This window comes from Paramacrobiotus metropolitanus, unplaced genomic scaffold, assembly GCF_019649055.1.
Source record: "Paramacrobiotus metropolitanus isolate TYO unplaced genomic scaffold, Prichtersi_v1.0 Parri_scaffold0000009, whole genome shotgun sequence".
Classification (NCBI taxonomy): Eukaryota; Metazoa; Tardigrada; class Eutardigrada; order Parachela; family Macrobiotidae; genus Paramacrobiotus; species Paramacrobiotus metropolitanus.
Genome location: NW_026570229.1, coordinates 431,780 through 458,611, shown reverse-complemented (window position 1 = coordinate 458,611; position 26,832 = coordinate 431,780). Strand labels below are relative to the sequence as shown.

Sequence of the window (26,832 nt, the reverse complement as noted above, 5' to 3'; positions counted from 1 at the left end):
AATTTTATAATAATTGAAAACATCGAACTTTCCTTATAACATCAAAATTTGCAAGTGCTTGTGTGTGGTGATACATTTCGCCGTTTTGATTCAATCCATTTTCCCACTTCACTTACCGCCGCATGCGGCTTTCGCTACGAGCTGAGAATACTGCCAGCCATCAAAGTCGGACAATCTGAAAAAGCACACTAGCAACACAGGAAACAAGACAGCTGCCATCCGAGAGCGAATGACCGAGGAAGCCACTCCTCCGCTGGCTCCGCACGCACCATTCGCCGTTGTAAACTTGCAGCTGGATGTACAGTACTTTCTTGGTAATATTCCAAAACGGACTACTCGTAGGGATTCTAGACTATATAATTTCATGGTTTAATAATTCTCGGTTTTCTATCTTCCACAATCCCAAAATACCGTGGTGTGATCAGCGCTCAATCATTCTGCGTTCTTATCAGAGAGATTATGGAGAACTTGTGTGCCAAGATGGGACGTGATCCAGCCCGTACCCGCTCTACATGATCAACAGCGAACCCTGATGATGTGCACGTCATCCCCGTCGAACCGCTGCAGAGACCTTGCCGCAGCAGCAGCGTGACGTTGACAGTTAGCCGTCATCGAGCCAGGAGCCAGGCACCCTGTTGCTACAGACTAACAGGTAAAACGAGACAGTCAGGGTTCTTAATGGTGTTTTTCTCATTCTGTGATAACACTCGGTGCGGAGTGTCGCTTGTGACTTGCGTATATGCGTTTGGCGTTGTAGTGCGACCACCGGCACTAGCGTCCGTGGTGCAGCCATGCCAAGACACGGACGGATGGCCGCGTCCGTTGGAGCAGGCCGTAGCGTCCGTTCCTCTGGACCTGCTCTTCCTCACGCTCCCATCGCAACTGAAAGCACGCACCTTCTCGCTCTTGAGCACGAGGAAGCGTTGAATTTTGCAGTGGGAAATGTGAGACAGAAAGACGTGAGTGAATGCTTGTTGAATTTATTCTCTAATTATTACAAGCCGAAATTCGCGAACATATAGAAGCAGTTAAGTTTTGAAAGAACCTTGACGGCTTCCATCTTCCCGCATTTTGATCACTTTGAGTGTTCAGGACTGCGGGTAAGACTGAAGCTGGTTAATGGTTCTTGAACCACAAACTGTTATTCTTATTACAGAGTGGTCCGGAAGTTGGCGTTCTTCTGCCATCAACGGCTGCGGTGATCCGGCGACCGGCAAGTAACCGTCGGACGGCGAAGAAGGCGCGAAAGCGGGCAGCGCGTACGTCTCGGCCTGCTACTGTTTTACTGCTACTCAGAAAGCAGCCCCAAACAACGGCCCCAAATTAGTCCTTGGGATAAAAGGATATGCCAGTCAGAGGAACTTCCGTGCGAATGTACGATGTGTAAGCATTTGATGTCCAACGACCAGCACGCTGAATATCGTGGTGCGATGTAGCATTCGCAGCTGCAGAATGCGTTGCAAGGAAAAAATCATCAACATAGTGCAACATGAACTTATGCCCAGTAACATGCACAAATACCCAATGCACTGCATCCGAAATTAAGCAGAATATGAAAGGTGGAGAACGTGAGCCGAAAGGTAGAACAATATCGAAGTAGAAAAGGCCGTTACATTGGTAGCCGAGCAGATGCCAATCAGCCGGTCTGACTGATACAAGGCGAAAAGCATGCTGAATATCAAATTTAGACATAAGAGCACCTTTACCCAATTGCAGGAGAAGTTTTACAGCATCGTCAACATTGCAAAATGCCAAAGAATAATCCTCTTTGCTAATATAATCGTTAACACTTTGGCCGGTTGGTCGAGACATGTCCATAAGAATTCGAAACTTCCCATCCGGCTTAGGTCTTACACCAAGGAAATTATTAACAAACGTTGGAAAAGGCGGAGAGCTGAAAGGGCCGACCGAGTGTATAAGCGACACTTCTGCATCAATTTGCGTCTGAAGATGTGTAGCGTAAGTACGAGCAGATGCAGCATTAGGTGTACGCATGCTGCGCTTCGGACCACGATAACCAATGTCGGCACCATGTCGTAAAATGTTCAATAAATAGGATACGAACTGCTGATCAGGATGTTCTTTAAGGAAGTGGGCAAATGCATCTGCCTTTAGCGGAGTAACGATAGTTTTAGGAATTACTGCTGTACACTTTTGCTTTGCACTGCGGCTCTCGATGTTCACGTTGACCGCAGTTTGCACACCGATGTTGACGGCCGTATCGGCAGAGCAATCCGGTGGTACATTGTCCTTTATTCCACAACTGGCAGATTTCGTCAGGTTTAGATCCCCCGTTACCGGCGGGGAGGTTAAGAAAGGACTGCCCAACCCATGAAGTCCGGCGACTGCTGGTAGCGCTACGCAGCAATGGACATTCCGGCCGGATGTGTCCGTATTCAAGGCTGTGGAAACACTGAATAATGGTTTTACCCACATTGACTGCAGGTTGATCAAAATCAAGCCCGAGTGGCTGTGACAAGTACTCAGCGTAAGCGTCATCGTTTTTACGAGACCACTGCATGACGTCGTCTGGGTTACGACAGATCGCCAGTCGGAACTGGCGGTCGTAGGCAAGCCACTGTTCAGGTGTAATTCCTTTAAGCGCTGCAGTTTGTGCGATGTGGTCCATATACTTGGTCATTGGCAACCACAGTTCCGGGTATATAGCGCAGCGGTACATCTTCAGAACATTAAACGCTCTTGACCACTGGTGGTGGTCACGAATCTGCTCGGTTTTCGAGGCATTACTCTTGGAGCTGGATGAGGCATGCGGTGTGCGGTTGTTCGGCAAAAGGTCATTAAGATTCACAAATTCCTTTTTGCTGAATAACTTGAACAGGAGCGCATTGTCATCAACCGGTGGCAATAAAGCCTTTACATTTTCCGGCAACGATTCCAGTATAACGATGGCTTTACGGTTAAGAACGGCGGTAGTATTATTACTACTAAAGTCAATGCCTGTAGTGCCGTCTAAAGTGAAACCTTTACCTGGCTCTGAAACAGGGGAAAGGTCTCGGACTTCTGACTGCGGTTAGTCGGATTTACCGGCATCTCGAATTCGAATCCGGCGCGTTGATGGCGAAAACGAACGGATACTTTGATCTGTCGCAGGGATTACTGTAGCCACAGAAGCCGAAAGGTCTGCAATCTGTTTCTTCAACTGAGCAAGTTCATCTGCCACCGATTTCTTTTTGGTTACTCCGGCATTTGAAGGTGCGCTACGGGTGTTAGCGCCCTGTCTACTGGAACTGACACGGCTGGTGCCTCGAGGTCGTTCGCGCCCACGTGCACGATTCGAACTGCCACGTATAGCCGGCGGTCCCATGATTAGCGGTGATAGATTGCGAAATGCGTGAAAGGCTTTCAGATACTTGTTTTCCAACTCAAACTTGACTTAAATTCAGCAAAAAAAAAACCAGTTCAACAGTAAAACAGTTCAACTTAAACTTAAACAGTAAAACAGTAAAACAGTTCAACTTAGGGCATCCAGAGCGGCGGTGTTCAGAAGAAGCCCAGAGGAATGGTAAGCATTCTGTACTAGTAAGTAACCACCTTTCAAATTCTTCAAATTTCTTCTTAGACATCCGCGAGCAGTCGAAAAATTCTTTAGCTGATACCAAAAAAAAAATTACCAAAACCTGACGCCTGATATCTTTTGTTGGCGCCACAGTACAAGTTTACGACACCGTAAGCAAAGTCTAGTTCTTACCCAGTACAGGACCATGATAGTCTCGGTTGCCAGGTGTGTTGAACGCGTAGGGAAAAAATCCTTTTAAAACGAGATTGTCAATTCCCAAATCCTTCGGAAGCTCCGAAAGAGAACGCGGCATAAAGGAAAGCGTGTCAATAAACTTGCACTTCAGCCCAGGGATTTTTAACATTGTGATGCTGGAACCATCTTGAATTTTTTCAACGACGTGACCTTCCTTTTCCAATCCACTAAGGATAAAAAAATTGTCTTAACGCTTTCCGTTGTGTGATTAAAAGGTGCACGATCGGTAGTTTCTAAAAATCCATTCGAGTAGTTCGGACACACATCTATCTCCACTGAAGCAGACTTCAAACGCATCATCGTCCAAGCACATCATGGCCACGACCATCGGCTGGTGATATCGACTGTTATCAAGACATGTTTCAAAATCAAAGACAAATTTTTTGTTCTCGAAACGGGCTTGCTGTTTTCTATTTGCTTCGGAAATCGTGGACTCGCAATCTTCATACTCATTATCAGAGTCATCACTAACGTCTCCCTCTGCATCATCACAAAATTGCTCGCTGCATGCGTCACTTTCCGCAGCATCGTCCAAAAAATCAGACACCGCGTCATCTTCAGATGCAAAAGTTTCGCTTTCAGCAACAGTTTGAGTCTTAGGTTGTGCTTTCTTGTTTTGCGCCTTCTCTCCGTTCAGAATATAGCAAAGGTGGTTAGGAAGAACAAATTCTTTACAGTTCAGGCACAATGTTGCAAAGCAGACATGCGGATCAGAGTACTTCCGGGCCCGGCGGGTTAATAAACCTAAATAGTTCAGCACCTGACGCCACACAGTAAGCTTCGACGCCACTATTAATATTAAAGTAAGAAAAATCAAAATTCTAATATTACCTGTTACATTCGTCACACTTTTTTCAGGCGTTACAGATTGGCAGATCTTTCGTCCGGTGCGCGATTCTGTGTTTGTGCTTTTCAAAGCACTCATCGGAAGAGAAGTTCCGGTTACAATCGTAGCGAACTCTTTTAACGAAATCATTAAGATGACAGTCTGACTGCATGCAGCCATAGCAGGGACGAAAACATTTGTGATCTTTTTTCTCGTGATAGATATTTCCGCAGGTAAGGCATCTTCCTCTAAATCCAAGAATTACCCATGGCTTCGTTACACAATCGAAATGTTGATTGTGGTAAAGAACTGCGACAAAATTCTTTCGAAATGGCGTAGAATACGTAACTTCAAATTGCAATTCTGCGTCGATTACAATTAGCTGGGTGTCATAACGGTCTGATAAAAGTTTGCCGAATGTTTCAATGGCATCGTAATCCACTGGGCCATCAGGAACACCCGCTTCTACTCGCAACTGTGCCGCTAAGTCATGCTGCTTCCGTTTTTGAGACTGGTGTACATTTTTAAATCCAGGAAGGCCAAGGGTTGTTGCCAATCCCACAACAATTGCTCTCGAAGCACAAAAAACTCCCTTAGGGTCAAAACTCGCGTTGCTTTTTATTCTCACAATGCTTTTCGAACGCTCGAGCAGTTCGTCTATTTTAAAAGTAATTCTGCTTTTTTTGGCTGACAAGCGACCATGTCCAAGAATATTCCGACATAAAGTGTATGTAATTCTTAAGTCGTCGGTAAACAGATAAAAATTTGCTCCACCTTGCATGATGCGGATGATTAACTGGATGATAAAATTAGGACTTATCTGACTCGCTGGCATTACCGGGGTTGAGAATGCACGATTCGCCAGTTCGGGGTGTTCAAAAACGAGGCGCACTCTGTCATTCCTGTTCACTTGGTGGTAAGCTGAGAGCTCTCCCAAAAGTTGTCTAAACAGTTCGCGCACTTCCGCCGAGGCAGCCATCAGTGTCATTGGCTGTGGATTAAGCCGAAATATGAGAGCAAAACTGTCTTCCGTGGTGCGAAAGTTGTGTGCGGATGTGATTCGTCTTGTATTAGTTGAATGGTAGCACAAAAGCGCAATCGCTGAGGTAATATGATATAAACAATTACGGGCATGGGAGCATAATTACAGTTTGCACTCAAAACATGCGATTAATTGTGCATTCATGCAGTAACAAAAACAGCATAACTCCGCTTCTTCTTTTTGGATGCAGTGCCTCGTCAAACTTACTGAAATCCGTTATTAGGACCAAATCCTTGGCCATTGTTATCGTTTCCGTTCATACCGTGCCCATTATTGTCGTTTCCGTTCATACCGTGCTCGTTATTGTCGTTTCCGTTCATTCCGTGCCCATTGTTGTTATTCCCATTAATACCAGAACCGTGCATGATGTTCATCATCATGTCGTACTCCCGTTGAAATGCATTCGGTTCATACCAATGCGGAAACGGCTGCCCAAATCCTGGCATACCAGCGTTGTAGCCTGGCATAACGGGGATGTATCCCGGGATCCCCCATGGACGCACCAGCTGGAGAGGAACGTTCGGCCTAATCGTCATTTCGGCACGTGGAACTGCTAGGACCATATGCGAGGTGTTGGAGTGCGGTCCCGAGACAAACGGTGGACGCTGAACTCCGGGTACGGCCTCTGGCGGACGCCGCAATCCGGGTATAGCCACAGGTGGCCACGGTCGTGGAGCTGGGGGAGCGCTAAGCACACCTCTAGGAAGTCCAGCTCCGTACTGTACCGGCGAGGCAAGCATGTTTGCGAAGCGCTCATGGATCGCCTTTCGTTTCTTGTACGGTGCCGGTGGCGCTTGCTTCCGGTTCCCAGGTGGGGCGAGATACGTTTGCACAAGAGGCTTCCGTTTTTTAGTCTGAGATGATGAAACGATGACAATATCATCATCGTAGTCGTCTGCTTGATCAAGATTTTCCCAAGCCGCTGTATACATAAAATTATGGTATGAAAAAATCTAGATGTGGCACTAAAATTGATGTTATACTCATTTAAGCTAAAATCAGTTGTATGTCAGTGTACTTACGACTTTGGGCCGGAAGCCGACCGTTGGTTTCCTGTTGGACTGGTTGGTCAGTTACGACGACGACATCACTGTCATCCGCTTTTCCCTCCAGGTTGGGTGTTTTCACTCACTAGAAATATTTCTTAACATAATAATTGTATAAATAAATCTGAAAAAAAAATTAATACCTGCAGAATTGCTTGTCGAAGGCGTAGAATCACGGCTTCCAAGAGCATGAGCACTTGCTTCGTTAATGTTGGCCATGGCTACCAGATAAGCGAAATAAATTTCTTGTTTTATTTAATTTAAATGTATCATGTACGTACCTGCTTCAACTTCAGCGTTGGTAACTTCCGGCCAAGCTTTTTTTGCCATAGCTGACAAAAAACTTCGGTCAAAAATAGCGCTTAGATTTAAATCGTCCACGTCGATGTCGTTGGTACAGCTGGTATTCGGCGTAGAAGTTGCACGAGAATCCATTTTCAAGGAATCAAATGTTTAGAATTACAACGGTTCGAAATTTGAGAAGTTCAAGTGATCGTGCACTGATAGACCTATAACTGATCGTGTACCTGCGGCGGCGCACTGACCACCGTCCATCCAGCTTAAGATCTGTGTTTTTTTTTAAATTTTATGGCATTTCATGCTCCATTATTGGCCACACGTGCGACTGTCTTGTATTCGGTTCATATACGACTTAAACTGCTATGCACATTGTGAAAATCGTGCATTGCACACTTTTGCCTTTATTTATGATCGCTAATGTGTGCACACGATCGTTAATCAACATGTAATGTACTCAGGTGGACCGTAAATATTCAGATTTGGTTATTGTGTTTATAACACACGGTAGTATTGTTACTGATATACATGGTGTACAGTTATGCGGTTCGCTTGTACAGACGTGGGAATATTACATTGTTGTCCGAGCTTTCTACGTGGCGTCATGATATAACATTGGCGTCAAAGCATCACGTTGGCTTAAGCATATTATTATTTCCGTTGCAACCAAAAATAAGTTCATATCGCCATTGGTATCCTATCAAACTGCATGAAATACTACCGAAACATCGAAGCGACACTAAAACATGCATTATTATTCCACAACATTACTACATGTAGCACATTCGTATTTATTACAGCTTAAATTATTCATAACACGCAGTACAGATAATGCTCACATTATTAGAAATCCAAAATGCAACAGTTTCATTGCTAGCAGAATTCATTCATCAGTAATTGGCCCGTAATGAGTACCGTCATGCTCCACGATTTTTCCTCCGCGGGCAAACTTGATGTACTTCCGCTGCGGTTCCGTCCCTTCCTGAGCAGCTTGCGCTTCGTCAATGAAAAAGTAAAAGCACGGACTGCGATTCATATCGCCGGTGACATTACGCGTGCACATCTGGCGGGCCTTGGAAACTGCGTTGTGCGAGAAGATGTTGACGGCTGTCTTATCTTTAGCCACTTCCCAACAATAACCGCACGCGTATCCACCGTATTTCTCGACCTGCTCCATTCCCTTCTTGAGAGCCGCTGACATCACGTTGTTGTGATCGCGCCACATGGGCAGCAGTCGATCCTCGTGGCCTTCCGGCGCTTCCGGAATGCTCTGCCAATCAACGTCTCCTAACTCAGCCGCATCCATCAGAAACCAGCCGTCCCAATAGCCTGAAATTAGCAGCCGCCCGTTGCGTACGTGACGCGTCGATTCGTCGATATTAAAGTACGCGATAGTATCATCGTAAATCACTGTTGTTCGCTTCTTCCCTCGGGCTTTCTCCGGCTCCGGAACAGCTCCAGGACCAGATGTCCGAGCTTTCTTCACACTCTTCTGCGCTTTCAAGGCCTAAAAGGGCACGCACACGCATTAGCATTATACAGCATTGTACATTGAATGCTTATAATAAGTTGAAATTATATGTGGCGTCAGAACTTTTATATCAGGCGTCATGACGTGTATTTGCTGCGTTAAAAAGTACTTAACGTTGTTAGTAAACATAAAAAGAATTGCTTTACATTCGACTTACTTCTTTGATGTGGTAGTCAAAGTTCCCAGGATCCGATGGATCCGGAAACTCCGGACTGTCAGCACGTTGTCCTGACCCAGACTGTGACCCAGCGCGAGAACCGGCAGCCGGTGATGCCGCCCGGTGGACCGACGGGGCGCTCGATGACGCGTGGGATCCGGCACGGCTTGCGCTCTGTCCCGAAGCTGCTGGCTGGTTGGGCAACGTTACCCCAATGCCGGCAATGTTGCCGGTGGTTCGCGTCGCCATCCGTTCAGCTATTACCTTCAGAGCCCGCTCCTTGTCATATTCTGCATCCTGATCCATCGTCTTCTCAAACTACACAATACCAAATGAAAACAGTTAATTGTTTTTATACAATAAAACGATTGGAAAAGTTCATCCGTATGCTTGCCTCCTCGTCCGACAAACGTGCCAGCGCGGCTTTGCCGCGATCTCTCCATGGCACGTATGGTGCAGATCTCCCAGCAGTGTTGTTGCTCTCCTAAACAATGCCGTAATCTCAATGAATACGTAAAGAAAAGCATGGTACAGTATGGGGACAAGAGTACCGTTTTAGATACACGTACCTCTACATTCACGCCCGTACGATCCACAGAGACGCTGGTAGGGCTGTTGTGGGACGAAGACGCTAGTGCAGGAGCAGGTGCAGACGGTGGTTGAGCACGAGGAGACGACGCGGGCGTGCGAGCAGGAGAACCATTGGCCGGAGAACCATTGGCCGGAGAAACGTGTGCGGGGCTATCGCAGATGGAGGTAGACGGCGATGCCCGTGGAGTTGCGGTCGCAGAAGCGGCTGGCGTGATCGTGGATGCAGTGCGGGAACGTGTGGCGCGGGGACTGCTGGACATTTTTTCCTGTCAAATACACAGGTGTACTACTTACACTTAATCGTGCTATTCATGCAAGTAAGCCGAGTTTTGAGTCATACCATTTTTAAAGATTAATTTTAACGTAAAAACAGCATTAGTTATGACGTTTACGAGCACGCTGTACAACTGTACACTTGATTACTGTAAGTTAAAATTTAATAGTTAAAAATAACTGCACATGTACGAGTACTGTACTTACGTGTTGTAAAGGGCGTCGCAGAGACAATAACGGGGTGGAAGTGTCAGGTGTTTGATGGTGAGGAAGGTTCGGAAGATATCGGCAGAAGATGATTGAAAGAATTTTTATCAAAATTTGTGGTTCTTTGCAAGTTACAGCGGACTGTACTGAATGCAGGCGAAATTTGATGGGCATGCGTGCTTCTGCACACTGCCGTAGCAACTGCATCCTGTTACAGCGCTGGCCTTTCTACGAAGTACGTTAATTGCACTACGCCGTTTAATTAATCGCTGGCATACTTATTTGTGCATGTCTTCCATGTCCAGTGTCTTTTCTCTGACCAGAGAGCATTTAATTACTAACCGTTACGGTCATAAAATCAGGAATGCGGTAATAAAACGCTGATACAGGTGTGTTTGTTCAGCTGTGTTGTGGTTCTCCCTGATCCCTATTAAAATGTTTATTTACATAAGAACACTTTACGACTTTGACTTCTCCCTGCTCCCTTTGACCACCGGTCATTAAATGGAAGTTATAAGAACATGAGCTTCTACTTTATACGCTTACGGCGCGCCACACTGCTTAAATACGTAACATACAATCTGACTAAATGAGGAGGCTACGGTCTATGTTAAAAAGCCAGCGAACAGCCTTTTTTGCCCGCTGAGGCTGGTTGATCAATGCAGCTTCTCTGCTGTGACTATAAATAGACCGAAGACATCGGATTCCAGTGCTGCCAAAAAGCGCAAGCTGAATGGTGCCTTGCTGTATCGATCGATCGGCACATGTGTGTGCGAGTGGGTTAATCCGCTCGCATTCACTTACACGCGTATGAGTGTGGCTGTCTGTGCGCGTACTAGCTGTACAAACCGGTTTTCGCTGTCTTCGCCAAACGCATTACCCTAAACCCGTAGCTTCCTTAGTAGTATGGATTCATTATCGTACCAGAAACTATATAACGAATGGACAGATTCCGAATTGTTGCAGAAAGAACGCCCGAATGGACATCTGATCTTTTGAGCCAAATCGGTAGTACTGTGTACCGTACGTACGTACTAAGAATGTTTGAGTGACTTGTAATTGTACTACTAGTAATGCTTGTGTGCGCTGCGATCAGCTTACATTGCCTTTCTATTGAGTTGTGTGGTATACTGTAGGTACTTGAGAAAGAATTATCGTACGGCTGGTTGTAAGTACTATGTATATATGTTGCATTATGTAGTGGAAGATTATTATCCTGCCAACCTACGTCAGTACATGTTTTTACCCTGAGTGAAAGCACAAAAATTAGTACTTAACGTCCAGTTCTTGTTATCATAAACGTAAAACCAGGGAAAAAATAAAATAACTTATAAACATGGCGACAGAACACGAAAGGAAACTAAAAAAAAATAAATAACTTAGCAGTTGTGTAAAGAGGCGGATGCGTTCTCCGTGTAATGCTCTCTGGTAGTGTAGGGCATCGTGTGGTAAAATGCTGCGGTCCGATGGTGAATGTATGCGTAATCCGTAATTAAGTCTGTAAAAAGAGCAGCTTTATAAAATTACCAAACGGTCCAGTTTTGTTTTGTCCAAGAAATTGCAGGTGAGACTTACCGCGGAGGTTGAGGACACCAGTCAGCCGATGTTCAGGTGGTCCGTTGAGGATCCTGGTGCTGAGTCGCAGAAGGTCCAGCAACTGCGATTCAATCGCGTGGTGGCGAGTTCCCAAAAACCCCGACGAATATTGCTGCATTGGTTGTTGGTTATGAAACAGCATCGTCGGGGCGTTTTCCGGAGGGGGCGATTCCGGGGAATCAGGTACCACGGGGGAGACGTTCGGCGATAAAACAGGTGAACTGGGTGGTGACGGTGACGAGATAGGAGAATACGACTCTAAAATCTCTGCAATTGCAGGCGTGGTTTGGGGCTGTTCAGCTAATACTCGTATCGGGGGCAGTGCAGAAGGCATAGCGCGGGCCCAATGCGGAACTGGCCACGATACTGGTGGTGTTAAAGGCGGCAAGAGCGGAGGACTGTGGCGGACAACTGGGGATAAATGTAGAGCGGATGGCGGAGAGACCTCAGGAGCTGCCGCGATCGCTGCTTGAACTCCAGCTGATCCCAGCGCGTGGGAAAGGATGGTGGGGTTGAATGCCAGCGGACCAAACTGGAAGCGTGGCGGTGGAGAGTGAACAGGTGAATAGTTCTCGCGAACGGGAAACATTGGAGAATAAAAAACCAGTGTGGCAGTGGGTGATGGCGTAAGTGATCGACGCGGCTGCGCACAGTATGGTGTAGGAGCGCGGCGGTTGGGTCCCCGACGGTTATGAAAGCTACGACTCATGTAAGCGGCCTGCCAGAAGGATCCATGGCAAGGATGGCAGCGTCACAACAGAGTGTAAGAAAGACAACAGTATACGTTATAAAGTTATATTTTAAAGAACAAAAATGTCAAAAAGCTGAATAAATTCTAACACAGTTTGCCGTCTTTTATATAGGCCCACAGGGATCACTGATTTCAGTGATCCCTGCGTAGGGATCACTGACTTCAGTGATCCATAAAAAATGTTGCTAGGCACGGGATAACCGAAGATGATTACCTCAAGCAGAAGACTAAGATTCCGGAATACTATATAAGGTCAACCAGCAAATTTATTTTGTGACCTTTATTTTGGTATTTATCATTAAAACATGGATAATTTCTTAGAAGAATTATTTGTACCAGATGCAAATGCACCACGCTATACGCAGGGCGCTAGCGCCTCCAACACTGCTGTCTCGTTCGACTTCGGGTGGCTCGATGAAGTATTGGGAGGACTGAACGGACCTGCACAGGCACAGGAACCCAATGGCACCACACCCATGTCGATCGTCTAGACGGGCACCGTTCGTGATGGGTTGGAGGATGAATACGCATGGTTAGACGATTGGCTCAAAGAAATAAATGGATCGGAAACCAGTCAGGTCCTTGATAGAATGGAGGAAGACCAGACATCTGCACAGCGTAAATAATACGTTTGTACTTACATTTTATTGTAATCTAAATTAATTTTGATTTTGATTTTCATTAAAATTTTTTTTTATTAGTAGGAAACGGTTTGGTGTTCAGTGCTGAGCAAAATCAGGAATTCTTTCCAGGTATGTGACCGACAATATTTCACGGATTTGGCCTGCGATATTCGTATACGCAATACAAAAGTATATTATTTTTATTTTAAGTTTTCAACATTTATTTTTTATTCAGTTTGTTTAAGGTCATTCAATTAATATTTTCCTGTTAGCTGAACGATATCTAATCTGTTGTAGCGGACTACGTTGACTCAATTATATATCAATTTCCGGTTGATTCGAGTATCGCTGCGGAGGACATCTGTATGACGGAAGGTCCCAGTGAAGCACAAAATGAGATTGCACCACTTCCAGTACAGAATTATTGGGCGGACAACCACGGTAATCGTACAACAATCTGATATTTTTTGAATAAATTATTATTTTGTTTTATTTAAACTCATTTGAAGGCCTACCCCATGTTGTTTGCCTGCTTTGTTAGTTACCTGATGCACTAAAAATCGCGCGTTTAATGTTTGCTTGTAGGTCACGAAGCAGTATGCTACGATTACAGTGCGCCGGCGACTGTAACCATTTTGGATGAAGGAGTAGTACCAGGAGGATGGGTTTTTGAGGCCATTGCGATGACGCTGCTGCCACCGGTTGCACCTAAGTGGATACGTACGAACCGTGAAACGAGCACCAATAAACTGGTGCCAGCCCCTTTGCGCCACGTCCCGTGGGACGTCAGAGCGAAGAATTTGCTGATGTATTTTGGTGGTTCCATCGACAGTGACGGGTGGTTTAGCCATGCAATGCTTGTGTTTTTCACTAAGGAAAGTATTTTGGAAATTACGCGACAAGAACTACAGGTGCTTTTGAAAAACCTTTTTGCGGGTGGTTGGCACAAAGACGTTAAGTATGTTGTGGACTGCACTAACGGGAGACAAGTTCCTGTGCCACCGTATCGCCGGATCAGTCCAACACTGCTGGGGTGGCATCGGGATTTTGTAAATGGTAGCAAGTCGCGCCATAAGGCAGCGACTACATATCTGACGTTAACACGCGTCTCGCATTTTAACACATATGAGGGATGTGTGAACCTTAATCTGCATGCGATTGAATATTTACAGTCTCACAAAGATAGATTTGCTGACCTGGTTCCAGATGATGTGGAATTTCCCGAATTAGTTACCTAAAACTGTTGGTTGTCTTGTTGAATCTGACTGCTAAAAAAAACAAGCGAAATGCGAAAAAAAATATTTTTTATTTGCGTTTATCTTGCGTTGGACAAATAAGAAATATTACTGGATACTACTAGTACAAGTTGTAATGGTTTCTGGTCATCATTAGTACTAAATGCAGTACAAGCGAAGTACAAGTTATAATCGTTTTCAGTGATCCCTATATATACAATTTAAGTTGCGCTAGTACGAATTGTAACTGTGTTCCGTGATCCATACGTACAAGATACCGTTGTTTGAAAATTACGGGATAATTAGAACAATATTTGCGGTAGTATAAAACGCGTAAAACGCAACAGTTATTTTCTCAATGGATAAATTTGCGAAACGATGGATAACTTGAATATGGATGCACCGTATGCAGTAGAAGATTTTATTAGCGTTGAATGTACCGGTGAGAAGTTTTCCCATAAATACCGGCTTCATTTTAAGTGCTTTTCGGTAAAAGTTTCGGAGCTTGAAAAAGTGCCCTTTTCCGATATTCCAGTGGTCATAACCCAGATTATCGAGAACATACTGGAGACACTTTTAGAAAATGTTGGACCAGATGAAATGGTTCGCATGCGCCTGGACTCAAATTCACTGAACCGGCCGATATGGACACCACCTATCAAACGATCACAGTTAACTGTGACCAGATGGATGGCAGAAGTCGCTCGGGTGTTAAATTCTTATGAGGAATTCGTCATCGATGACTCCTTTGAGATTTCCGTACAGTATACTGATATCCCGAAAGGAACATGCAACCGCGATGTTCCTGCCCTCTTACGACGAAGATTAGAAACGATGAAATCGGTGGTTGTTATAAAAAATTCCGACCAAATTTGCCTAGCCCGGGCTTTGGTTATTGGTAAAGCCCACGCGGACGGAAACAAAAACCTTTACCGGAAGCTGCTGCGAGGAAAGAAACTGCAAACAAGAGAAGCTCAGTGCCGTCCAACGAGCTGGATTTAAGGAGCAGGAATTTAATCTACGTCACCTACACAAATTTCAAGAAATCCTGCCCCAGTACCAGATCGTTGTGGTCAGTGTCGATCATGCAAATCTCATTGTCTTCAGCGGTGCTGTCCAAGATAAAAAAATCGTCCTACTGCATCACGACCGCCATTTCGATTTGCTCAACTCCTTGCCGGCATTCTTTTGCAAAAGATATTGGTGTTATTCCTGCAATAAGGGATACTCTAACCGAGGGGATCATCGCTGCTCTCAAACGTGCCGAGCTTGTCTCCGGTCCTCCTGTCCGTCCGATGCGACCTCTATGGTTCACTGTGACGATTGCAATCGGGACTTTTTTGGTCAAGATTGCTTCGCGCAGCATAAAAAAGCTGGTACCAAAGCCCAACCATCACGCAAGAGCATCTGCAGTATGGTGTTTGTCTGCAAGAAATGCCTGCGGATAGTCTCCATGCGGCAGAGAAAAAATGAAAATACTCGTCAATGCGGTGAAATCTTTTGCAAAACGTGTAGAATTCATGCTCTACCACAACAGCATCAGTGCTACATGAAACCACACAAGGTGGATGCCGATGAACTGGAACTGAATGAAAACGCTGACTTTTTGTATTTTGATTTTGAGACGTATGTCTCGGAAAACGGAAATTTAATACTTAACCTTGCGGTGAGTCAAAATGTAACATGTTCAAACCTCGGACCGTTGGTAACACAAGTGGTGATTGTAGGTTGTACAGGACGACAGCGGTAGTGAGTGGGTGTTTCCTGAGGATGACGTCCCGCTACATGGTGACATAACGAATGAATTATGCACATTTCTGTTCCAAGAGCAACACCGCGACCACTTTATCATTGCCCATAATTTCAAGGTAATAACAGTCTTTTTTTAATTTTGTTTTTTGTTTTGTTATGACTTTTTTTTTCATCAGCCTAATAAAATAAATTTTTTTTCTCACGCAGTCTTTTGATGGATACTTCATTCTCAACTGGCTGCTTAAAAACGGCATCGTACCGAAAGTTATTCTGAATGATGGGAAGATTTTAAAATTGGATGTGCCTCAGCTGAATATCCGATTCCGGGATAGTATAAACTACAACCCTCAAAGCCTTGCAAAATGGCCGGCTACGTTTGGTCTACCAGAAATCAGCAAAGGAACGTTCCCGCACCGGTTTAATCGGAAAGAAAATTGGAATCAGATAGCTCCCTTTCCCTCAGTGGATGAGTACGGGTTTCAAGGAATGAACAAAAAATCAAAGGACTCCTTTCTGCGTTGGTATGAGAAGGAGAAGCAGGAAAAAAATAACCAGTTTGATTTCCGGAAAGAACTTGTGGAATACTGTAAAATGGATGTTACGGTTCTTCGAATTTGCTGTCAGCAATTCCGAAAGCTGTTCCAAGAAATAAGCAAAGGATTATGTCCGTTTGTTTCGTCGTTAACTATTGCGGAATTGTGTAATCGGTATTGGCGATCCTTCATGCTGAAGCCTGAGCAGATAGGTCTGTTACCGCATGGTCTAAATGCCCGCAATCGGCATCAGTCGGAAGAAGCTAAGAAATGGTTATTGTGGATGGAAGAAGAAAGTAACCGCACTTTCCAGTCTGTGATAAACGGGTCTGAATACAGGATTGGACCTTACAACGTTGACGGTTACAGAGAGGACATTAACATGGTCTATGAATTTTATGGATGCAGGTTTCACGGCTGCCCCGAAATGTGTAGCGCGGACGACGACCATCCGTTTCGGGATATTTCAATGTCGGACGTTTACAAGGAAACTCTTGACCGAGAAGATTATTTGCGAGGACAGGGCTACAATGTGACCTGTATTTGGGAACATGAATATGATGACGAGTTGAAGTCAAACCCGGATGTAAAAGCATTTGTGTCGCAGCTTCAGTTTATGCAACGGCTTGATACCCGGGATGCTTTCTACGGAGGGAGAACGAATGCCGTGAAGTTATTCCATCAAGTCGTTGGAGACGAAAAGATTTGCTATTTTGACGTTAACAGCGAATACCCCTTCGTCAATGAAAACCGACGTTACCCCGTGGGACATCCTACCATAATTACAAAGAATTTTAACGATATCCAGACCTATTTCGGCCTGGTTGTGTGCACAGTATTACCACCGGGCGATTTACAATTTCCTGTTTTACCGTATCGCTGTGGAGGCAAATTAACCTTTCCCTTGTGCAGAACGTGCACGGAAAAACATTAAAACAGCAAATATCAACATGCCGATTGCGATCGAACAATCACTGGAACATGGTGTACACCCGAAATCCAAAAAGCGTTGGACAACGGATACAGTATTGTAAAAATATACGAAGTTTGGCATTTCGATAAGTATGAAGATCGCCTTTTTGAAAACTACATTAACCAGTTCCTTAAACTGAAAACCGAGTCCAGCGGATGGCCGGTAGAAATATGCAGCGAAGCGGAGAAGCGCAAATACATTGCGGACTTTAAAGAGCACGAAAACGTGGACTTGGACTACGACAAAGTTAAACCAAATCCTGGTTTAAGAGCACTGGCGAAATTGTGCTTGAACAGGTATTCACACAGTCTTTTATTCCGTTTTTCAACCTTTTTTAAAAATTCTTTTGGTTCCAGTTTTTGGGGCCGTTTTGGAATGCAAGATAACAAGCTGAATACCATGTACATCAGCGAACCAGAAAAATTTTACAACATGCTTTTGTCCGGAAAACATCACGTTCATTCATGGAACCTTTTCACTGATGACATTGTCCAGATAACCTATACCACCGAAAGCGGATTCGTTGACCGCAACCCCCACACCAACGTTATTTTAGCAGCGTAAGAAATAATATTTCTAGAAATAAAAGGCTGAGGTAAAAACCTTTCTTCCATGCTTTAGGTTTACAACATGTTGGGCTCGACTGCATCTACTCAAGCTCATGGAAATGGTGGAAGGCCGCTTATTATATTTTGATACAGGTTAGAGGCGTCCGTAATTTTAAAGGTTAAAGTCTCACGAATTATGCTTTTTTTAAATTTATAGATTCTATCTTTTTCGTGACTCGACCAAACCTTGTGGACCCTCCTACTGGAATATTTCTCGGCGACCTGACTAACGAGTTGAAGCCTGGGCAACACATCGTTCAGTTTGTAAGCCTTGGCGCCAAATCCTACGCTTACGTTACCAACGATGGAGAAAGCGTTGTCAAAGTCAAAGGATTCACCATCAATGGGCGCACAAGCAAACAAGTTAATTATAAAACCATGCTGGACATGTTGGCAAACCGTAGTATTATAGATGTCGACTATCCCGATATTTTGCAGCGAAATAAGTCTATTACGATTCGCAACACCAGTGTGGTTAAACGATTTCAAGTGACGTATGACAAACGCCGTATTGTTGACGATCAGTATAATACGGTACCGTATGGATATGTTCTGGCTTAAACCAGCGATTTATTAAATTTACGAATCATTTCCCGAACTTCCCGAACCGCATCAGGCAACTGATCACAGCTTTTCAATCCTAGGAAATTGCATTTACGAGATGGAAATAGTACAGCACGCCCAACTTTAAGTTTGATTGCTAAACCACTGAACAATTCAGGCGTGTATTCCAAATGAAAATACATGCTAAAATTTTCGATATGCAACCGGTCTGGAAAAGCATGGTTAGCCACAACATTGACCACACGATAATTAGAAACGGTACAAGGAAAGCCTATTCCAGTCGGAATATCAGCAAAGTGACGAACTAAGTCCCGGGAATCCACCTCCGACCGTGCACCATTAACGGTAATCTTACCATTTCGGTATAGCTGGCAGTGTGCTTTGTAGGGTGACAGAATTCGAAGAAGAAGTCCTGAAAATTTTTGTGGTATATACTGTGCCATTGGTACAAGGTTTTCAATCTTGCGCAGGTCCAGGGTAGTGTTTAAGTCCGCAACGGCAACAACATTGGTGATTCTGGGCATCGCAGTGATACCACAAGGCGAACCGTACAGCTTTACGGAGGGTCGACACCGGAAGCGGAGTAAGTTTATGATATGGCGGGCAGCCCAAAGATTCGAAGTTCCTCACTTCTGGCAAAATCTGCTCTCGCAGTCGGCACTTTTCCAGGCCTTTGGCAAAGAATCGCACTTGGCTGGGTCGTCCAATTCTTCGAAAAATATCTTCCAACGCACAAGTTACCTGGTTGTGTCGGTACTCTCCTACCGTATACCACAACAGTCCGTGCGAATGGCGAGCTTGACTTTTCAGAGCGGGTATGTGCTTGCTGGCGATTCGAGGAAGCGTGAAGGTGTACAGGTTTTGTTCGTCTTTGTCCGGACAGTAGAAAGCCAGCTGTTTGATGTACTTGGTTCCATTGATTACGAACCAATCGGTGTCCAGTATGCATGGTACTGCCATTTCGTCTACCAGAGTACTAATCAAAATTCCAGTTCACTGATAGCGTACACAATGGCAAAAGTCTCGTATGTGAATGTACTAAAGACCGTGTATTTGTATCAGGTAGAAGATCACTGAAGTCGGTGATCCATATCGTGCAAGGGATCACTGAACTCGGTGATCCCTGTCGTACAAGAGATTACGGAACTCAGTGATCCCTGTCGTACAAGAGATCACTGAACTCAGTGATCCATATCGTACAAGGGATCACTGGACTCGATGATCCCGGTCGTACAAGGGATCACTGAACTCAGTGATCCATATCGTACAAGGGATCACTGAAGTCAGTGATCCATATCGTACAAGGGATCACTGAACTCGGTGATCCATGTACTTTGCGGGATCACCGAAAACAGTGATCCGTGTACTCGGAATTACCGATATCGATGATCCACTAAGTGTGAACCGAAGATCGCTATAAAAAGCAGGTGTAATCGATAGGTGCTTACCAAGTTGTACTATTTACCTCTTGTTGAAAGTAAACCAACATCACCATGGAATTTATGGACCTGTTTGCATCCAAACGACCGCAGACCGCTGCGGCCAAGCCCAAGAGAAAAGGTCAAGAAGAGGGAGGGAAGCCGGAAATTAAGAAGAGCAAGCCCAACGGTTTACCGAGTACGATATCTACGCATCCGCGATTTGTTTTTGCACAACTGGGAAAGCCGGTCTACCGCTTGGGAAACGACAAGTTCGTGTATGTGGGGCCTAGCGCCGACGGGAAGATCAGTACGATTCTTGTGGTTTTCGGTGAATGGAAGGAGCAGCCGGACAGTTCCTGGAAAGCCAGCTACGGGAAGAACGTTTCATTGTCCAAGATCGGTTTTCTCCGTTTGGCCGCGCTCATGCTGACCGAGAAAGTCGATTTGGATGAAGCGGCCCGTGCCAGTGCTGCCGAAACCGGTCGGTTGACCCCGTTGTATCTCCTGGACAGCAGCATGTACTTTGGTTGGAGCCGTTTCAATGGCACCAACGTGGCGACCTTTCGACGTTTTGAAGTAAAGGGAGGGGATATGATCCCCACCCGCTACGGTATCTCATTTGGTGAGCGCTGCTATGACGGACTGAAGGACCTCATGAAAGGCCTGCAGCTGTTCAAAGACATGGGGAAAATCCAAAAGGAACAGGGGGTCTGCGAACTGGTCAAAGAAGGACTAGAGTACCCTACGCTGTGCGAAAACCTTGCCGAGGCTTTGGCGCCATTGGTAAAGCAGCTGGATGATGGTACTATTAACCAGTGCCATGAAGACAACTATCGACCATCCGACGGCGAATGGGACGGCGCTGTGGAGCGACTGTTGGAATTGCGTATGGTACATGGTATACTGTTCGGACTGGATAAGCTCAGTTTTGAGCAGGCTCTGGACCTGGACGTGGCTGGATTTTTGAAGAAACACGAGGATCAGCTTCGTGAGAATGTGGGTGGAATTATTACTGCTAACAATTGCTAATTTCCTACTGTTTTATTTACTTGAACGACAAACGAAGAAACCGGTCACTGTTTTTCATTTTAATAAACGTTTGCACATTTGTCGAAGCAAAGCTCCATCTACCATGGTTGTATTGATGTCGAAAAATGAATTAACATACTGACACACCATTTTGTCGTTGCTTATTCGGCTATCCGTAAACAAATGCACAATATTAGTGTACGATTCACCACTACAATGTCGTAAAATAAAAAACAAACAGTATTGTCCACAGACAGTGCTAAATTCAGACTGAAGCTGTTCATTTTGTAGAGTAATTTCATTGGCTGTCACCAGTGGCACGAAATGCTGAAAGCAGCTTTCCAAAGCTTTCCCATATGAATCAAATACTTCCATTTTACCGGCTTGTTCCTGGTACAGGGCAATCCACTATCCAGTGCTCGCCTTCCTGGTCAGAGGGGTCGGTATTTACCACACAAGCTCCCGGAAAAGGTGCTAGGATCGTTGGAACTTGATCACTGGCGTAGACCCCACGAAATACCGCTGTTGTCTGTGGATTTCCATGGAGTGCCGAGGTAATTTCCTGTGTATTCATGTTGTAAAGTCCGCAATCAGCTGTCGATGCTGGTTGATTTCAATAATGCTGTCATAGACCAGCATACACACCATCATAATGGTACTTTTCAGTGGTTTCCCAAAAGACACGGAGACACTAAGGTTTCCTTGCTTTATCAGGGTCAATGGTCCACGGCCGGTATGTCCTGGAGTCAGGTCGAAACCGAAAATAGTATATCCGTCGTTATACTGGGTCCGGTTGAAAGGCAGGCCGCCTTGCAGGCTGGGTCGGTGTCCCAGAGTGTCCAAAAGCCCGTCGTAGCACTCCAGAGACAATTTGTGATCGAAACCGGCAGTGTAGGGTTTTGTGGGGTAACTCTGACCGTCCACTTCGACGCTGATTTGTGAAATATTGAAGTGTTGAAAGTTGAAAGGATTTTTCTTTTGCGATCCGTGAAAGTCTTCGCTGTCCACAAAACCAATAAAGATGACTTTGGGGATTTGGCCAATCTGCAAATTGCTGACCACGGTGCTTTGTGTTCGTTGGGGAATGTCCGATACGCGCATCACCACGCGTTCGATATGGTACTTGACCGTTTTTTTTAGGAGTTCTCTGGCTACGGCGGTCAGAAAGTCCGGAAACGGAATGTATCGGCGAACCGTAAGACGCGCGTTACGGATAAACGGTTTAAATGTCTTGGTGGTATCCGTGTCCCATACACGTGAGGCAAACTCCGGTCGACTAACCACAAGGCGAATGTTGACGGGTACACCGGTGCACAGTGGCTTGCTCTGGTCAAATAGGTCGGAAAATAGTTTGCCGGAAAGCTGTACGTACTGTCCGGTATTAAATAACGCCGTTCGATTTTTTTCACCATTGTTTGCGGTTTCACTGTTGAAGGAGCCCGGAGAGTCGTAATAGAAACCGGCAGATGTCAGTTGGCTTTGTTGGGCGTCAAGAGAGTGGGACAGAAGAGATTCCAGGTAGGCGCGATACGGATAAAAGGTGGCGGCATCCGAGATCAACCGGTTGGCCACCGTCACATGACATGAAGAGAACAGTGAGTGCAGAATGTTGTTGACTGGTGCCACACCATCAGCCGTTGTAATCAGTTCCCATTCCCCAGTGCTCTTGCGGACTTTAATACCCACTTCCAGTTCCAGGATCATGTCCGCTAAACTGAGTAGTCCAGATGTGCTGGGTGGAACGAAGAAATTAATGTCGCCGGCCGATCCGTTGTCCGTTAAGATAGTCGTGGGACTGAGCTTTTCGTGCTCAGTGCGCCACCGATCCGTTAGAGTGGCCGGTAATGCAAACAGCTGGTTCTCTAGTTGCATTGCCGGCTCCGAGTTTTCCATCATCAGCATGGCCATTCTCAGAAAAAATCGGGGATGTTGGTAGGAGGAATACGTTTAACTCGTAGAACTTTACGTCGAATACGTCGTTTCTTGCGGATACCTTCGCCTTTTTGGGAAGCAAAACGTTTACCAATGGCTGTTCCCGCACGCGAGGCTACTTCTTTAATAGCCCCGGTCGCCGCTTCTTGCAGGTGAGGGGTAGCCGCTTCCAGAGCGGCTTTGGCATGCGGTGCAGCCTTCCGTAGTATAGGCTGAGCAAAGGCTGGTAGCTTTGCAAAAAGGCTCTTTAAAATCTGTGGGAACCCCGATCCGTTTTGTAGGGTTCCTCGATACCGGATCAGGGCGCTGCCACCCGTTTGACTGACAAAGACGTTCTCGTATCGCCGGGGATCCGGCACGTACGCCACGAGAGGCATTCTAGTAGAGTCGTTGCGGTCGGAAATGCAGTTTCACCAGGGAGTTTCCCGTTTGGAACTTGGCGTCGTCTCCCAGGTCGTTGGCAATGGTCAGTTTTATCGTTTCGAAATGTTGGCGTAGTACTGGGACGTAATGCGGAATATCGAATCTGGCCTCGACAATTTGACTGACTTCTCCTCTAATAGGTACGGAACGTAAAAACTGCGCTGCAGTATCGCCAATCAAGCTGTAGTCGGCCACGTCACTGTAGACAAACAGGCTTTGATTTCCCAGTAGGGTATAGACCGGTCGGTCCGAAATAAAGCTGGTAAGTTTTGGATTCGGAGGCTTGGCCAGAAATGACAAGTACTGGATACTGACGTTTTTTGTTTCCATAGGAAATGGGCCGACGAATGCGTTGCTGTTGCTCTCCATCGGTACGTCCGGTTTAAGTACACTGTGTTCAAATCCTATCATTTTTTGTAGGACTATCGACGACGGGGGAAAGACGACGGAAACCCGATCGTTACCAATATTCAGTCGGACCCGATGATTGGTGGCGGTCAGCAATTGAACGGTAAAGGCTCTGTCGGCAGTCAAGGCGCTCTTATCAGCGTGCACGGTATCGTCCACCATGTACGATCCAACTTTGGGTACTAATGAATTGATGGTTTTTAATAGCAAATCGGCATCCTTGTAATTTCCCGGAGGGATGGTAATCTCGTCGGTATGGACAACTTGGTCCGCAGACTCCAAAAAGTTTGCTTCATCTTTCTTTAGTCTGAATTCTTTAACGATGTGCACTTCAATCTTCTGTTCGACGGGAAGAGTGAAAAAGGAATTGAGGTACTGTAGTTCAACCAAGGCCATTTCCCATTTTCCCTTCAGGGTAATGGGATGTTTCAGTTTGGTTGTCCAATTGGAAGGAGTGTTGCTGGGGTCCGTAGCGACATCGCTCGGGAGCGTCATGTAGAATGGTGCTCCTTCGTACATGATGATGCCTTTATCCAGGAATCGTGCTCAGGTCCGTAACCTAACCAGCGAACTAGTACTTTATCACCACGGCGTCTAATGATATGGTCGATGGTATATTCTTTCTGTTCAGGGCGCGATACTCTGGAGAGCTCGTGTTCATAAAAGGTTCCTTGGATAGGTTGGTCTTGATAGTCCTTTAGTCGGTATACCGGTACGGTATGTGAAATAACTTTAATGATGTAGAACACCTCCTCCTTAAATCGATACGTATAGCCTTTTTCCACCTTGGTTTTATGCACGGATATCCGGACTGCATCGCCGACCTTGAATCGAGGTGGTCGAACTTCTTTGGTTGGATACAATCTGTTGAATATCGCCAAAGAATTGTTCTGGGTGACGTCTATTGGTCGCAATCCATGTGCTCGATGTTTAGAGTGGTTATACGAGTACACCAAATCTTGTAGTTTGTCAATGTACCGTGTCGAAACCCGCGAACGAAACAAGCGAAACATTCGTGTTTTGATGGTACGGATAACGCGTTCGGCCATGGCACATTTGATGTCTTCGTTTTCTGATGTGAAAAAATGAATCTTTCTCTCTTTCAAGAAGGTCTTGACCGTTGCGTTGACGACTTCGGTGCCTTTATCGTACTGCAGCTTTTCCGGCTCGCCGAGTTCTTCAAAAGCCTTGGACAAGGCATTTTTGGTTTCGTTGGCCGTTTTGGACTTCATTGGTTGAATGCTCAGCTTTTTAGAGAAGCAATCAATTACAAACAGCAGGTGTTTGTACCCATCATTTTCTTTGGAATATTTCGATAAATCAGCCAGATCCGCTTGGTACTGCTGACGAAGGTTGGTCACTACGATCCGGTTGCGTGCAAAGCGACGTCGATTTTCCTTGGTCACAGTGTACGCATCGATCTCTTGCAGAATCTCCTGAGCTTTCCGTCTGTTGGCTCTGGTCTTTAGACTTCTTCGGAACCTTTCCACGCCTCCAAGACCGCCGGGATCGCGCGGGTTGAGGTATCGTTTCATTAGTTTCTCCATCGGCTTTGTTGCAGCAGGTGGAGACACAATTGATCTTAAATATACGGCATAACCGTAATACACTGGGAATAAGACCAGCCATTACGTCAGAGTGATCCACTTAATTCTGGTTCGGTCCGCCCCTTTTTGGATGGTACGCGAGCGCAGTTTTCTAACACTGCCTTCAATCTGGTCCGCCTTTCTTTTTTTCCCACGTAGGAGAGTAGTGACCGGAAACAAAGGTTTACGAGGTCGCTTGCGCGAAGACCCTTGGTAGTCAATGCCTTCAGTCGGTCGCTTTCGACCCTTCCTCGGTGCGGTCGGGGGAAACAAGGCTATGCGCGCTGCTTTCGTTGGTCGCGATTCGACACTTTCGTCTTGATGACGCTTGGAACCTTTCTTCGGTAGCGACGCCGGAAACAAAGCAATGCGTGCGGTCTTTGATTTTTTGCTGTCTTCAGGATCGTCTTTGTGGTCGCGTTTCTGTCCTTTAGAAGGTAAAATCAATGGGAATAAAGGCTGCCGAGGTAGGACTTGTTCCTTCTTCAAGATCCTCTGGCCTGCCCCGTTTTCGAGAGACGGGTAGTTGCGATGATGAAGGAATTGCCGGTAGTTTTCGAGACGCAGTTACTGTATTCCTTTGTTTCTCTGATGCTATCGGTGGTGGTTGTGCGCTAACATCTGTCGGTAACTCCAACGGATTTTCATCGGGTAAGGCTTTCTGTTTCAAGGCGAGAAACCGTTCAAGTATGCTGCTCAGCTGACTGGCTTTCTCAAATTCACTTATATCGGATCGTTGCAGGGTTTTTGCCACTAGCGCATTCAACGTTATGACGCTGTGGGCTTCCGGTGGCTCCTTGTTGATCTGGAGCTGATCCTGCATCCTGTTCTCCATTACACGCCGTGGTACTATGAAGTATTCATCCATTACCAATAAGAGAAGTTAAAACTCCAGCAATGACAGGTAAGATGGCACCGATGAATCCTCCTTGCTGAAATATTCTTCGTTTCTCTTTGAGCGGGTATCGCCGCAGGGCAATCAGCTTTAATGCTTTCCGATGGCGTTTACATTTTTCTGCTTGTGTGGGTGACAAATTCACGGTATTTTTCACAATGTTGACAGCCACCTCTTCCAATGCTTTCAGTTGAGTCTTGGTCAGGTATCTCATCAGTACCTTCCGCTGCCTCGGCTTCAGGTGTTGCAGGGTAATTATAAAGGGAGCTAAAGCTTTCACGCGTTCTGACATTTTGGCAGGCTGTCGGTACGAGTGCGGTCCAGATAGATACGCATCTGCTGATTCGGAAGTACGTGGGAACGAACCCTTAAATAATCGGGACAGTTTGGTCGTAAGTCCAAGACGAGCGGTTGGTAGGCCTCCGTTGTGATTTTGTTGTAGGCGTCCACTAAATGTTTCAGTCCAGTTTGACGAGCCAGTAATGAAATCTGGTTAATATCCCTTACGTTCTTAAATAGTATCAAGTACTGGGAGTTCAACGTTATGTCGCGCATAGTTTTTCCCTGTTTGTACAAGTTCTGAAGAAGCATGATGACGGAGATGTTCTTGTGATGTATACCGCGGGTGAAGAGGTCCGAACAGCGAACGTCCTTACACAAATCCGTAGCCAGATCGTCGATGACAACTAACGTTTGGCCACCGCCGTCGATGGAGTGTACCACTGAAAAAAGGTCATCCAAACCGTGCAAAAATTCGACCT

General features: G+C 45.7%; 3 protein-coding genes across 3 annotated transcripts; 1 reads left to right on the top strand and 2 right to left on the bottom strand.

Moving 5' to 3' along the window:
* Positions 1-1,323: 1,323 nt before the first annotated feature.
* On the bottom strand, positions 1,324-3,051 carry LOC129582904 (uncharacterized). The gene is made up of 3 exons (XM_055474532.1): positions 2,989-3,051; positions 2,509-2,830; positions 1,324-2,402 (listed from the first exon to the last, which is right to left on the bottom strand). Exons 1-3 carry the CDS (start codon positions 3,049-3,051, stop codon positions 1,324-1,326), a joined length of 1,464 nt encoding a protein of 487 aa, XP_055330507.1.
* A 9,459-nt stretch (positions 3,052-12,510) lies between these two features.
* Positions 12,511-13,950, top strand: LOC129582903 (uncharacterized). The gene is made up of 4 exons (XM_055474531.1): positions 12,511-12,707; positions 12,791-12,841; positions 13,010-13,153; positions 13,298-13,950. Exons 1-4 carry the CDS (start codon positions 12,680-12,682, stop codon positions 13,948-13,950), a joined length of 876 nt encoding a protein of 291 aa, XP_055330506.1. The 5' UTR covers positions 12,511-12,679.
* Positions 13,951-21,397: 7,447 nt separating this feature from the next.
* LOC129582902 (uncharacterized protein F54H12.2-like) lies at positions 21,398-22,735 on the bottom strand. Its single transcript, XM_055474530.1, has one exon. It carries the CDS (start codon positions 22,733-22,735, stop codon positions 21,398-21,400), a length of 1,338 nt encoding a protein of 445 aa, XP_055330505.1.
* Positions 22,736-26,832: the final 4,097 nt, after the last annotated feature.

Bases quoted from the DNA above. Each gene is read 5' to 3' on its own strand.
- LOC129582903 (XM_055474531.1), top strand. From the start codon at position 12,680: ATGGAGGAAGACCAGACATCTGCACAGC. The intron at 12,708-12,790 runs GTAAATAATACG...TTTTTTTATTAG, and splicing joins AGACCAGACATCTGCACAGC to TAGGAAACGGTTTGGTGTTC. The intron at 13,154-13,297 runs GTAATCGTACAA...GTTTGCTTGTAG, and splicing joins TTATTGGGCGGACAACCACG to GTCACGAAGCAGTATGCTAC.
- LOC129582904 (XM_055474532.1), bottom strand. From the start codon at position 3,051: ATGCCGGTAAATCCGACTAACCGCAGTCAGAAGTCCGAGACCTTTCCC. The intron at 2,831-2,988 runs GTAAAGGTTTCA...CTCCTGTTCAAG, and splicing joins TTCCCCTGTTTCAGAGCCAG to TTATTCAGCAAAAAGGAATT. The intron at 2,403-2,508 runs GTAAAAACGATG...GTGTTTCCACAG, and splicing joins CGACGTCATGCAGTGGTCTC to CCTTGAATACGGACACATCC.
- LOC129582902 (XM_055474530.1), bottom strand. From the start codon at position 22,735: ATGGCCATGCTGATGATGGAAAACTCGGAGCCGGCAATGCAACTAGAG.